Raw genomic sequence first — 13,248 nt, forward strand, 5'->3', positions numbered from 1 at the left:
CGTAGTACACCTCGTAGGGGTTATAGTCTACACCTCGTAGGGGTTATAGTCTCTACACCTCGTAGGGGTTATAGTCTCTGCACCTCGTAGGGGTTATAGTCTCTACACCTCGTAGTACACCTCGTAGGGGTTATAGTCTACACCTCGTAGGGGTTATAGTCTGCACCTCGTAGTGGTTATAGTCTCTGCACCTCGTAGGGGTTATAGTCTCTGCACCTCGTAGTGGTTATAGTCTCTGCACCTCGTAGTGGTTATAGTCTCTGCACCTCGTAGGGGTTATAGTCTCTACACCTCGTAGGGGTTATAGTCTCTGCACCTCGTAGGGGTTATAGTCTCTACACCTCGTAGTGGTTATAGTCTCTACACCTCGTAGTACACCTCGTAGGGGTTATAGTCTACACCTCGTAGAGGTTATAGTCTCTACACCTCGTAGGGGTTATAGTATCTGCACCTCGTAGGGGTTATAGTCTCTACACCTCGTAGTACACCTCGTAGGGGTTATAGTCTACACCTCGTAGGGGTTATAGTCTACACCTCGTAGGGGTTATTGTCTGCACCTCGTAGGGGTTATAGTCTCTACACCTCGTAGTACACCTCGTAGGGGTTATAGTCTACACCTCGTAGGGGTTATAGTCTACACCTCGTAGGGGTTATAGTCTCTGCACCTCGTAGGGGTTATAGTCTCTGCACCTCGTAGTGGTTATAGTCTCTGCACCTCGTAGTGGTTATAGTCTCTACACCTCGTAGTACACCTCGTAGGGGTTATAGTCTACACCTCGTAGAGGTTATAGTCTCTACACCTCGTAGGGGTTATAGTATCTGCACCTCGTAGGGGTTATAGTCTCTACACCTCGTAGTACACCTCGTAGGGGTTATAGTCTACACCTCGTAGGGGTTATAGTCTACACCTCGTAGGGGTTATAGTCTGCACCTCGTAGGGGTTATAGTCTCTACACCTCGTAGTACACCTCGTAGGGGTTATAGTCTACACCTCGTAGGGGTTATAGTCTACACCTCGTAGGGGTTATAGTCTCTGCACCTCGTAGGGGTTATAGTCTCTGCACCTCGTAGTGGTTATAGTCTCTGCACCTCGTAGGGGTTATAGTCTCTACACCTCGTAGGGGTTATAGTCTCTGCACCTCGTAGTGGTTATAGTCTCTACACCTCGTAGGGGTTATAGTCTCTGCACCTCGTAGTGGTTATAGTCTCTACACCTCGTAGTGGTTATAGTCTCTACACCTCGTAGGGGTTATAGTCTCTACACCTCGTAGGGGTTATAGTCTCTACACCTCGTAGGGGTTATAGTCTCTACACCTCGTAGTGGTTATAGTCTCTACACCTCGTAGTGGTTATAGTCTCTGCACCTCGTAGGGGTTATAGTCTCTACACCTCGTAGGGGTTATAGTCTCTGCACCTCGTAGTGGTTATAGTCTCTGCACCTCGTAGTGGTTATAGTCTCTGCACCTCGTAGTGTATTTGCATGTATTGTAAGTTTCTTATAGCACTACCTTTTTATCAATGTGAGGTTAAAAGTGAAGGGTTTGTTCTGGCTGAGGTTGGAACCGAACGCTAAAGAACTGTGTGTCTGTGTGTGTGTCAGGTTGCAGACAGAGAGTCAACGGTTAGCGGAGGAGGAGGAGAAACTGGAGCAGCAGATGGAAGATGGCCGAGCTGTGAGTGACACACACACTATGTCTTACTATACTTGTGAAGACCTTTTGGGGACCAACAATTGATTCACATTTTTCCCCTAAACTCTAATTCAAAGCCGAAAAATATATTTTTTACAAGTCAGGACTGGCCTCACTTGGTTTACTACTCTTGTGAGGACATCTGGCACTAAAATGTGCACACCTACACACACCTACACACACCTACAGACACCTACAGACACCTACAGACACCTACAGACACCTACAGACACCTACAGACACCTACAGACACCTACAGACACCTACAGACACCTACAGACACCTACAGACACCTACACACACCTACAGACACATAGAGAATTAGGATGGCCAAGCTGTGAGTAACGCACACAAACACTCACTGATGCACGCAGACCAATTGAATGGGTAGAATACATGCTAGAACAAGCAGCCCCGATCATTACGTCCGTTCTTCCCACCAGTCCTGACCGACGAGGCTCCTTTCGGAGGAATAATACATTTTCCCATAATAATACGTTCATGCAGCTTTGATGTAGCCCCTCTCGTTCAGAAGCAGGAGCTTTACCAAGACCAAGCCCTCCGTGCATCAACAATGTACCACTTAGACGTGTGTAATCGCTCCACCTCAAGGCAACCGCGACTGTTTACCTCAGAATGACCTTGTATTTTACAACAAAGAATTCTCCTCCTCTTCAAGTCTTTTTTTTGTATTTCTTCTCCTAACCTTTGATTTTAGAGGTTGTAGAGACGGGAATCACACACCGAGCGTGTTGTTTAGTCTCGTAGCCAAGGAGCAGACCTGTGAAGGTTGACTCGTATGATAGTGGGGGTTTTTGTGGCATGGCAGAGATGGGACTACCCTCAACACTGGGCTTTTGATTTTAAAGGTTGACTCGGTGATCTGACGTAGAAGCAGAAAGTAAACGGCATAGTGGGTCAATTTCCGTAACAACTAAGAGCGCTGAAGCGCGAGGCTCAACTTCTATGCTGTTTCGGTGCCCTGGCTACCAGGCTGTAACTGAGAGAACCCCGTACACACGCGCAGATACTGTGTGAGAGGGAAGTCTTTGCATCTCACTCATCTCAATATCTGCGGTGCTGCTTGTGGCAACGTCATTTCACTGAGTCTGCCTTTTTAAAGTAGGGATATTTAGTATTGAGTAGTCGCTGGTGGAGGGTGGGCCCTAAAGTCTCATTAGCTCTAAAGTCTCATTAGCTCATTAGCTCCCTCTTGTGGGTTGAAAATGCGTGAACGACATTGCTCATCTACCCTTTTTATAATGGCATTCCTCATCTAGGGTCACGGTTACAACTTGAGACTGAAAAGAATAAAAGAATGGCATGTGGTTGGAGTGTCTAACCCCGCCCCTGTCTGTCTCCTCCAATAGAATGCAGCGGTGGTGGTGGAGGCTACAGCAGGTAGGTGTCACCCGTCTCTGAATGAATGAGCGACTGTCTAGCTGTCACCACCGGTTACTGTTAGCAACCGCTGGTAGCGGTCGTTGTTCCACTAGCTTGATATTACTTGACCCAATCAATTGAATTGTTGAAAGATAAAAGAATACGTCTTTGTTTCTGCTTGAGTTGGTAGTGAATGTGATGTGGGGTAAAAAGACATCGTAAATAACCCAATAAATTTGAACAGAATCGGGACAGTTGAATGTTGAATGGTGGGCTTAATAAACACTGATTTTAAAAAGAGTCTTATTTCCATATATTCCCACAGAAGCAGACCAAGCTGTTATCTTGGAGAATGGACAGGAAGAAGTAGAGGCTGAATCCGGTAAGGGGTTAACAATGTTACCTTCATCTCTCCTTACTCTGAATCAACTGAAATGGGTTCTAGTCCCAGAAGACACTACAGACTGTACTGGCCTTTGATGGTATTTGTATTACAAAGGCAACACGTTGTATTCATTCGTCAGTGGAAGTTCATACATGCATACAGTATCTATGCATTTGAATGAGATGGAATACATATAAATTGATGCTGATGAAGAATCTCATGTGTGAAGTTATCAGGGGAAAGCATAGAAATAGAATTTCTAGAACGTGAAAATTCCTTTAGACCACTGCTGTTTGGCTGCACCATGATGGGTCTAGTAATTCTATTTCTATGGGGCAAAGAGCACACAACACAAGCCAAGTCAGTGGAAATGTTCTGGTTGGTTAGATTCAGGGTCACAGGGATGGGCAACATGCCTTTGGCTTGGTGCTGAAATGTCACTCCTATCATTAGGACCTTCTGTCATGAGTCCAGAACAGCGTTGATTCTGGAAGCTGCTCTCTCTTCACTTCTTTTGGATTTCTAATATCACTCGTCCCATTGGCTGGCCTCTTTTTTCTTGTCTTTCTCCTTTACTCTCCATAACTTTCTCCAAGTTTCTACAAATGTTCCACTCTCCTGCTTCTTCCGTGCTCACTATTCTAGCTGGACTTTCCAGAGCTTGGTAAGATTAATGTGCATCCTTGCCAAGGGTCTTGCTGATAGAAGACTGGGAAGATGATTGAAACATTTCCTAACTATGATCTGTCTGTCTTGTCACAGTTTTAGGAACAGTTGAGGCAGCACTATTGGAACGAGCTGAGATCCTCACCAATGGGAGAGGAGAGGGGGAGGGGCAAGCTGCTACCCACAATGCATCAGAGGAAGGCGGACTGCACAACAGCACCAACGGTCCAGTGACAGTCGTCCCTGAAGATGGTGCCATTACCATGACGTTCCTGGGGCTCACGGAGGCGGAGCCAGGCGAGGCTCCGGTAATCGAGGAAGGAGGACTGATCATGATGCGAGCGGAGCGAGTGATTATCAATGACGATGGAGACGAGCTGGCAAATGATCTTTCCTCTACGGGTCAGGAACAGGAAGTAGACTCAGCCGTGTCCAATCAGAGGTCAGAATCTCCTGAGGAAGGAGGAATTGAGGAGACGAAACCAGAGACAACTCCTGAAGAGTCCTCAGAAGTAGCAAAAGAGACTGAGACAGAGGCAGACACAGTAACCAGAGGTTTAGGAGAAGGACAGATGGACACCGTAACTAGAGATTTAGGAGAAGGACAGATGGACACAGTAACCGGAGATTTAGGAGAAGGACAGATGGACACAGTAATAGGAGATTTAGGAGAAGGACAGATGGACACAGTAATAGGAGATTTAGGAGAAAGACAGATGGAGGGTGTGGGAAACAGTGGTGGAGAGGAAGAGGCGCAGCCAGTAGAGGAAGCTCCTGTGTCTGACTTGCAGGCCCCAGATGATGGCGTTGTGGCTGCCGTTCCCATCTACTCTGAGACCTTACTCACCCCCAGGCCCGACGCAGAGGGAGAGGCTGCAGGCGAGCCGGCAGAGGGCGATGTGGAAGTGAAGACTGAAGTGGAAGTCAAGGGGGAAGAGGAGGCCTCGCTGGCCCCAGAATCAGCCATCCTCCCTGGGGGCCAGTTCCTGGAGGTGTCCCTAGTGGAGCCCCGGACTGAGCCAGAGCAGGAGCCCCTGCTGTTCCCATCCAAGGCCCAGACCCTGGCCTTGGGGGAGCAGGCTCCAGCCACCCCAGAGACACTGACCGCTACCAGGGGAGAGGCGGAGGGAGGGGTCGATATGGCTCCCAAACGCAAGACCTGCCAGTGCTGCTCTGTCATGTGATCAATCATTTTGTTCGCTCTCTATCTCTCTACCAAATTCTCCAATGCTTTCTCTGTGTAATACTACAAGAGGGACTTGAGTCTGCCTCTAACACTGTGAATGATGGTGTTATTACTGAAGTGCCTTGTGGATCTCCTTCCCTAAGGGTATAGCTCAGTTACCCATCCAGAGGAACCTGGGTTTTGTTCAGTAGGGCGAAGTGCTTTGAAATGAAAATTCAAAACCAGTGTTTTTCTTATTGGACCAGGTCCAGGTAGGCCCTCCCTGTTCGAGTCAGTTTTTTTTATTTTGATGAACACAACCCTGATGAACACAACCCTGATGAACACAACCCTGATGAACACAACCCTGATGAACACAACCCTGATGAACTCAAGTTTTTTTCCTAATGAACACAACCCTGTCAGCCTTGCCTGTGTTACTGTTGGCTGGTACTGAGAATGAAAGACCAGTCTTGATCCATTATGCTGTATCTGTGTATCCACCCTACTATTCACACAGAACCTGCTTTAAACTGAACTGTGCAGGCTGTGATAGGAATTCTGTTTGGGGGGGCGCTTATGTGTGTTTTTAGTGAATTATTTTACAAGGGAAATGCTTATCGAAGGCCCTTATCTTATTTTGTCCAATGCAAGGCCTGAGGATTGAATCATGACCAGTACAGTAGGTATGTGTCAAAGGCCTGAGGGTTGAATCATGACCAGTACAGTAGGTATGTGTCACAAATGAAACCCTAGTCCTAACAAAGTGCTCTACTGTTGCCCATGGTCTATGGTCTCTGGTTGAAAGTAGGTCACTGACTGTACAAAACATTAGGAACACCTACTCTTTCCATGACAGACTGACCAGGTGAAAGCTATGATCCCTTATTGATGTCACTTGTTAAATCCACTTGCACATGGATTGTGCATGTGTGCCATTGAGGGTCAATGGGCAATCAACCTATTGAAATGCCTTTGCACAGGGTTTGGTAACAGGTGTCAGGCGCACCGGTTTCAGTGTTAAGAACTGCAACAGCTCCAACCAACTTGACACAACTGTGGGAAGCATTGGAGTCAACATTTCTCAATCTTATTTTGGTCCATTATCAATTGTTAAAGGGAAAGTATGTTTTTATATCTAAATTCTATGCATTTTATTTTCTCAGTGTATTTTCCATAGAATACAAACAGTGCTCTGACATGTATATAGCCACCATGAAATCAAGTGGGAGGGGGGTTTATGCATATCTTTCTTTCAACAGGATACTTTTGAACTAATCAATAATGGTTTAGTGATTAAACTGACACTTGTGAAATATTATTTGATGTCCTGTCTCCTGTCTCACCATTTGTCAACATTGGACAATGAAAAACTACCATGTTGCTCCATTCTAAGCTAAAACACACAGATTATGGAGTAACCTTTGACGGGAAGAGTCCAAACACACAACGGTGCATCCCAAATGGCACCCCGCTCCCTTCATAGTGCACTACCCTTGACCAGGTCCCTTGGGCACTACCTTTGACCAGGGCTCTTGAGCATTAGGGTGCCATTTGGGATGCAGACACTAACTTTTTCCCACAGAGGCTTTTGCCACACCAGTGCTCTGAACATAGCAAAGGTCAATTGTATTTTATAAACTGTGTGGTTTGTGCCCTGGATGCTGATTGTCTGATCGCTGTGGCATATCAGACCGTATAGCACGGGTATGACAAAACCAGTCATTTGTTTCCTTGGTAACCAGTTTATAATAGCAATAAGACACCTCAGGGGTTTGTGGTATGTGGCCAATATATCATGGCCTGTATCCAGGCACTCCGTGTTGATTCGTGCATAAGAACAGCCTTTAGCTGTGGTATATTGGCCAAATACCACACCCCTCTCGTGCCTTATTACTTAAAAGTATACTATACCAGATCACTGGTTCAAATGAGCACACAACTGTACATGAGATGAGCATTAAAAAAAGCTTTTTTTATTTTGCAATCCTGGAATTTGCCATAGAAAATAGTCATTTTCCTGGCACTCTACAACTGTGCAACTTTCTGACATTTGAAGAACATTTCACCATAGCAGGACAGCAGAGCTTTGACTGGACCCCTCTATCCCAGCACCAGTGTTCTATACACACAGACACATCAATGAAGTATATGATATAGAAATACAAGAGAAATACAAGAGAAATATAGTGATACATGTTGGAGATATGATAGATATACTGTAGAAATGGTGTATAGATATAGTGAAACCTAGATACTGAAGCCATGTTCGCTCTATATGCCACAGCTCTCCTCTGCTTCCTGTCTTCGAGCCAATCAGCTCCTGCTGCTGCTCTAGGCTGTGAGGACCTCCTTAAGCCCATGGATCCACCACGACTAGACCAGCAGTTCTTGGGAAGATGGGCCCTCGTCGCAGACAGTGTGAGCCACCTCTGGTATTACTCAACCATGTTGGCTCTCAAGGTAGCACCCTATTCCCTACATGGCACCCTCTTCCCTGTATGTAGAGCACTGCTTTTGTCCGTGGTCTAAATTAAAGCTTTATATAGGGAATGGGGTGCCATTTTGGATTAAATTGCATGTTACTTGTCATTCCCCATTATTCATTGTAATTGTTTTTTTATTGTTTTTTTATATTGTGATTGTTTCTATTGTTTTTGTGGCTGCTGTATGAAAACGAATAATAACCACATCTCTTCTCTCACAGAGATAAGACAGTCACCATGGAGTTTACATCTGCTACCAACACCAGAACCGGAACCGGCATGGCGGCTGGTGTAAGTAATGTATATACCCGACAGCATCTCCATTGTCAACGGCAACAGCACCTTTCAGTTAGACATGAGGGGCTTTTGGAACATCACTGGGGTCTCCCTGGAGACCTCCTGCCCAGACTTCCTGGTGATGAGGTGGGTAGCATGATTAACTACAGTACCCATAATGCTCTGTGTAACATAAACCTATTTGGTCCCATTAAAGATGTTCTTCAAGCTAAGGTAATGGTATCTCATCTCCTTTTCAATACAAGGTGAGCTCCGTAATAAGGGAGTCCACAGACCTGTACTTGCTGAGGAAGGTGGAGGGCAGGACGGGACAGAGGTGGAGGGCGGGACGGGACTGAGGTGGAGGAAGAGGAGATGGAGGAGTTCAGGAAACGTGGCGTGCCTGGGGCTTCCCGCCGCCAGTGCTGATGTAGCTTGGGGAATCCCTCTGTGATTCCTCTCGTCCCTGATTCCCTGCCCTCTTAAGACGGGTAGAAGAAGATCCATTAATGTGATGGAAGTATAGATTCTGGGAGAGTGGGGGCAGTGAGAGAGAGACGTGGAGACACTTTTTCTGTTTTGTAATAAATCAGTTCTGTATGTACTGTTTGTCAATGTACTGTATGCTTGTACTGTACTGGATGATTTATCCTATTCTGTCGTCTTGGCTTCTTTAACAGCTTTAATGACATTCATTGAGTTAAAGTCCCAGAGCTTCAGTTCATTCACAGAGACAGTGGAATCCAGTAGGGATGTTCACAGCAAATTCTTCAGCGTTGAATCAACTCTGAGTGTTCAATTTAACACTTTTCCAGACTATAGGGTCCACACTATTCAGAGCTAAATTAAGACTTTGTTAGGAGCTGATGCCATTACACTTACTCAGTGTTAAGGCCTGCAGTTTTACAGGAACTCGTTTTGGGTGTTGACTATTTGAATCAGATGTGCCAGTTCAGGGTTAAAACAAAAATGTGAAACGTCTGGGGTGCGAGGAGAGGGTTGGGAAACCATGTAGTGGAGAACGCTGTCTGGCTTCACTTTTAGCTTACGCATCAGATTCATCTGCTGTGGTGTTATAAACCGAAATAATACCCCCCAAAATATTTTCGATCGAATGTTCTCACATTTTAAGAATATTTAGGATTTTAAAGATATTTGTATATTGTGTATTTTGAAGTGCAGTACCAGTCGAATGTTTGGACACACCTACTCATTCAAGGGTTTTTCTTCATTTGTACTGTTTTCTACATTGTAGAATAAAAGTGAACACATCAAAACTATGAAATAACACATATGGAATCCTTGTAGTAACCAAAAGTGTTAAACAAATCAAAATATATTTTAGATTCTTTAAAAGTAGCCACCCTTAGCCTTGATGACAGCTTTGCACACTCTTGGAATTCTCTAAACCAGCTTCATGAAGTAGTCACCTGGAATGCATTTCAATTAACAGGTGTGCCTTGTTAATTTGTGAAATGTATTTTCTTCTTAATATGTTTGAGCCAATCAGTTGTGTTGTGACAAGGTATACAGAAGATAGCCCTACTTGGTAAAATACCAAGTCCATATTATGGCAAGAACAGCTCAAATAATACTTTACAAGACATGAAGGTCCGTCAATCCGGAAAATCAACCAACTCTAAACCATAGGGTTTTACAAGCCAAACTTTTCTTGTCAACAAAGGCAGAATCTCTACGAACAATACAAACCTGTTTTTATCCAGGGTGTTCCCATTTCCACAACTAGGCATTTGTAGACATGAAAGTAAAAGTTAGAATTGTTAAATAAATACCTAGTTGTGGTACGACGCTAAGCCACACCAGTGTTCTGAACGTACAAAAGGTCAATTGCACTGTGTATTGTACCAGAGCAATTCTTAAAATGTTATTTCACCTTTATTTAACCAGGTAGGCTAGTTGAGAAAAAGTTCTCATTTACAACTGCGGCCTGGCCAAGATAAAACAAAACAGAGTTACACATGGGATAAACAAACGTATAGTCAATAACACAATTGATACACTGTATGCCTGCAGAAAAACTAGGAGAATCCTAGAAGAATTAGGAGAACACTAGAAGAGTTAGGAGAACACTAGAAGAGTTAAGAGAACACTAGAAGGGTTAAGAGAACACTAGAAGAGTTAGGAGAACACTAGAAGAGTTAAGAGAACACTAGAAGGGTTAAGAGAACACTAGAAGAGTTAGGAGAACACTAGAAGAGTTAAGAGAACACTAGAAGAGTTAGGAGAACACTAGAAGAGTTAAGAGAACACTAGAAGAGTTAAGAGAACACTAGAAGCGTTAGGAGAACACTAGAAGAGTTAGGAGAACACTAGAAGAGTTAGGAGAACACTAGAAGAGTTAGGAGAACACTAGAAGAGTTAGGAGAACACTAGAAGAGTTAGGAGAACACTAGAAGCGTTAGGAGAACACTAGAAGAGTTAAGAGAACACTAGAAGAGTTAGGAGAACACTAGAAGCGTTAGGAGAACACTAGAAGAGTTAGGAGAACACTAGAAGAGTTAGGAGAATACTAGACGTAAATGAGTCTCATGGATTGTTTCATGTTTGACACTATGGAATAATGTCTCAGATAAAAGCATGCAACTTTTCACCAGATAAGCACAGAACATAGATTAACAAAAAGTATCGTTTTTATTTCACAACCTTGGAATTGCCTTGGAAAAGTGCCAGTTTACTGGTACTCTGCAACTGTGGAACTTTCTGACATTGAAGAACATTGTACCATAGCAGAGCTATAAGACTGGGCCCCTCAATCCCAGCACCAGTGGTCCATACACACAGACACATCAATGACACATAGACATACAGTAGATAGATGCTGTAGGTATAGTGATATATATAAGATAGATATAGTGATACATATCGTAGATTCTATAGCTATAGATAGACCCACAGTAGATAGATATACTGGTGCATAGATATAGTGAGACCTAGACACTGAAGCCATGTTCGCTCTATGTGCCACGACTTTCCTGTACTTCCTGTCTTTTAGCCAATCAGCTCCTGCTGCAGCTCTAGCCTGTGAGGACCTCCTTAAGCCCATGGATCCACCACGACTAGACCAGCAGCTCTTGAGGAAATGGGCCCTCGTCGCAGGCAGCCTGAGCCACCCTGCATCCCTGGAGAGTCTCAAGGTAGCACCCTATCCACTATGTGGCACCCTATTCCCTAGAGTCCTATGCGGACCCTGGTCCAAAGTTAAAACAAGGGATAGGCCTGGAAAAATGTGAGTTATGAAAGCAAGGACTGACCATCCAAGATATCACAATTATAGTTTTAAGCATGTTTTGAGGCATTTACAATGTTTACAAAACATTGGATTGAAACAAGCTTATATTTGGGGTTCTGTATGGGGTATGACAGTTGAACTAAGCTCATGAGGCATTTATAAGTTCTATTCTTCAAGAATCAATGGGTACATATCATAAATATTTAAGTCCAAAAATGGATGTAACATCTGCAGATTGCCCCCTTTAAATATATTTGTAGCACACTTGTCATCTAGGCTACATTTAACCTGCCTTTCCACATTCAATGTACCGGTAATTGTTCTGTGGCAATTTTGTATGTTGTATGGATTGTTTCTATAGTGGTTTCTGTATGAAAACGAATAATAATCACATCTCATCTCTCTCACAGACCAGAGACGGCATCACCATGGAGTTTTCACCCTCTACCCCCAACACCACCCAGAACTCCAACACCACCACAACCGTCCACTACACCCAGACTAACCGTTTCGGCAGCCGATGCAAGTCTCTAACCTACAATATCTCACTCATCAACGACAACAGCACCTTCCAGTTCGACGTGGGGGGCCGATTCAACCTCACTGGGGTCTTCCTGGAGACCTCCTGCCCAGACTGTCTGGTGATGAAGTGGGTCATTTATAGAATTGTACATTTGAGCCATTTTAGCAGACACTCTTATCCAGAACAACTTACTGTTAGGGGGTATTCCAGTGTTTTTCAACTCTGGTCCAGGTGTACCCACGTTTCTGTTGGAGATCCACACAAAACACACCTGATTCTACTAGTCAACTAATCACCAAGGCCTTGACAAGTTGAGTCAGGTGTGGTTGCCCAGGGCTACAGCAAGAATGTGTACTGTTGGGGGTAGATTAGGACTGGAGTTGAGAAACACTGGTGTAGGCTATTCAACTCAGGTCAGGTAGGTAGAAACAACCACATACTGCATTACAATCACTGCAAGTGAACCGTTCTTCAAAACACCCACTGGGCACAGAAGTCATTTCACTGAAATGACGTGGAAACAACATTGATTCAACCAGTGTGTGCCCAGTGGATAGCCTCTATCACCCTCAAACTCAACTCTGGACCGGGACTGATTTAGACTTGGGACACCAGGTGGGTGAAATTAATTATCAGGTAGAACAGAAGAACCAGCAGGCTCTGGATCTCGTAGGGTAAGAGTTGAATACGCTCTATCAGCTAAACCAGTGCCAGGAAGAAAAACAAGTGCTGGTGTGAGTACAAGAAAGCAAAGTACAACAGTAAAGTATAATTATTTTTTTAGGTGGGAGGTGAGCTCCAGGAGGAGGGAGTCTACGGACCTGTACCTGCTGAGGAAGACGGAGGGTGGGAGAGAGGTGGAGGAAGAGGAGATGGAGGAGTTCAGGAAACAGGTGGAGTGTATGGGGCTGCCGCCGCCAGTGGTGATGGAGCCAGGGAATGCCCTCTGTGGTTCCTATGAGCTCCCCTGGAAACACTGAGGAGGAGGAGAAGACGAAGACGAAGCTCGATCAGTGTGATCAGAGAGTGGGGGCCGTGAGACCGATGTAGAGACACGTTTTCTGTCATCTGTTTTGTAATCCAACATTTCTGTGTTTACTGTTTGTCGATGACCTGTAGAATTTTGAGGGGGAAAAAAGATGCAGGATTTGTCATATTATTCTGTCTTCTTTGCCTCTTTAACAGATGTAATTTCGTTCACAGACTGATTTAATGTCCCAGAGCTGAAGCTAATTCACAGAGACAGTGGGATCCAGCAGGAATGTCAGGACGTCATTAGGACCGCTCCAAACTCTATGCACAATGGGAAAGAAAATTATTTTATAATTGGATTACTTTTGTATAATTTGGCATAACCTCATTTGTCCATGCTTTAAAGTTCTCATACTATTAATTCTCAGATTAAACTGGATGGAACAGTGAA

General features: G+C 44.5%; 2 protein-coding genes and 1 long non-coding RNA gene across 7 annotated transcripts in view; all 3 read left to right on the forward strand.

Annotated features, from left to right (window-relative positions):
• The window catches only part of LOC110487277 (uncharacterized), a 34,327-nt gene extending 27,716 nt beyond the window's left edge, over nt 1-6,611 (forward strand). For 3 of the 5 annotated variants that reach the window (XM_090195714.1, XM_090195713.1, XM_090195715.1), the window contains 4 exons: nt 1,601-1,673; nt 3,062-3,092; nt 3,400-3,456; nt 4,222-6,611. In XM_090195714.1, the coding sequence (XP_090051840.1) occupies nt 1,601-1,673; nt 3,062-3,092; nt 3,400-3,456; nt 4,222-5,309 (1,249 nt within the window). In that variant the 3' untranslated portion in view covers nt 5,310-6,611. The remainder of the gene's footprint in view (nt 1-1,600; nt 1,674-3,061; nt 3,093-3,399; nt 3,457-4,221) is intronic. The other 2 variants (XR_016485736.1, XR_016485735.1) reach the window with 1 other exon arrangement.
• Nucleotides 6,612-7,997: 1,386 nt separating this feature from the next.
• On the forward strand, nt 7,998-9,340 carry LOC110485661 (uncharacterized). The gene is made up of 2 exons (XR_002467955.3): nt 7,998-8,199; nt 8,319-9,340. It is a non-coding gene; the product is annotated as an uncharacterized LOC110485661 (long non-coding RNA).
• Nucleotides 9,341-10,286: 946 nt separating this feature from the next.
• On the forward strand, nt 10,287-13,248 carry LOC110485666 (uncharacterized). The gene is made up of 3 exons (XM_021556769.3): nt 10,287-11,207; nt 11,713-11,951; nt 12,610-13,248. The coding sequence occupies exons 1-3, from the start codon at nt 11,019-11,021 to the stop codon at nt 12,803-12,805; spliced, it is 624 nt and encodes a 207-aa protein (XP_021412444.2). The 5' UTR covers nt 10,287-11,018; the 3' UTR covers nt 12,806-13,248.

This window comes from Oncorhynchus mykiss, chromosome 13, assembly GCF_057628025.1.
Source record: "Oncorhynchus mykiss isolate SJ-2025 chromosome 13, ASM5762802v1, whole genome shotgun sequence".
NCBI lineage: Eukaryota > Metazoa > Chordata > Actinopteri > Salmoniformes > Salmonidae > Oncorhynchus > Oncorhynchus mykiss.

Excerpts from the sequence above, each read along its gene's own strand:
- LOC110485666 (XM_021556769.3), top strand. The coding sequence starts at position 11,019 with ATGTTCGCTCTATGTGCCACGACTTTCCTGTACTTCCTGTCTTTTAGC. Across the intron at positions 11,208-11,712 it reads CATCCCTGGAGAGTCTCAAG|ACCAGAGACGGCATCACCAT; the intron begins GTAGCACCCTAT and ends TCTCTCTCACAG. Across the intron at positions 11,952-12,609 it reads CCAGACTGTCTGGTGATGAA|GTGGGAGGTGAGCTCCAGGA; the intron begins GTGGGTCATTTA and ends TTATTTTTTTAG.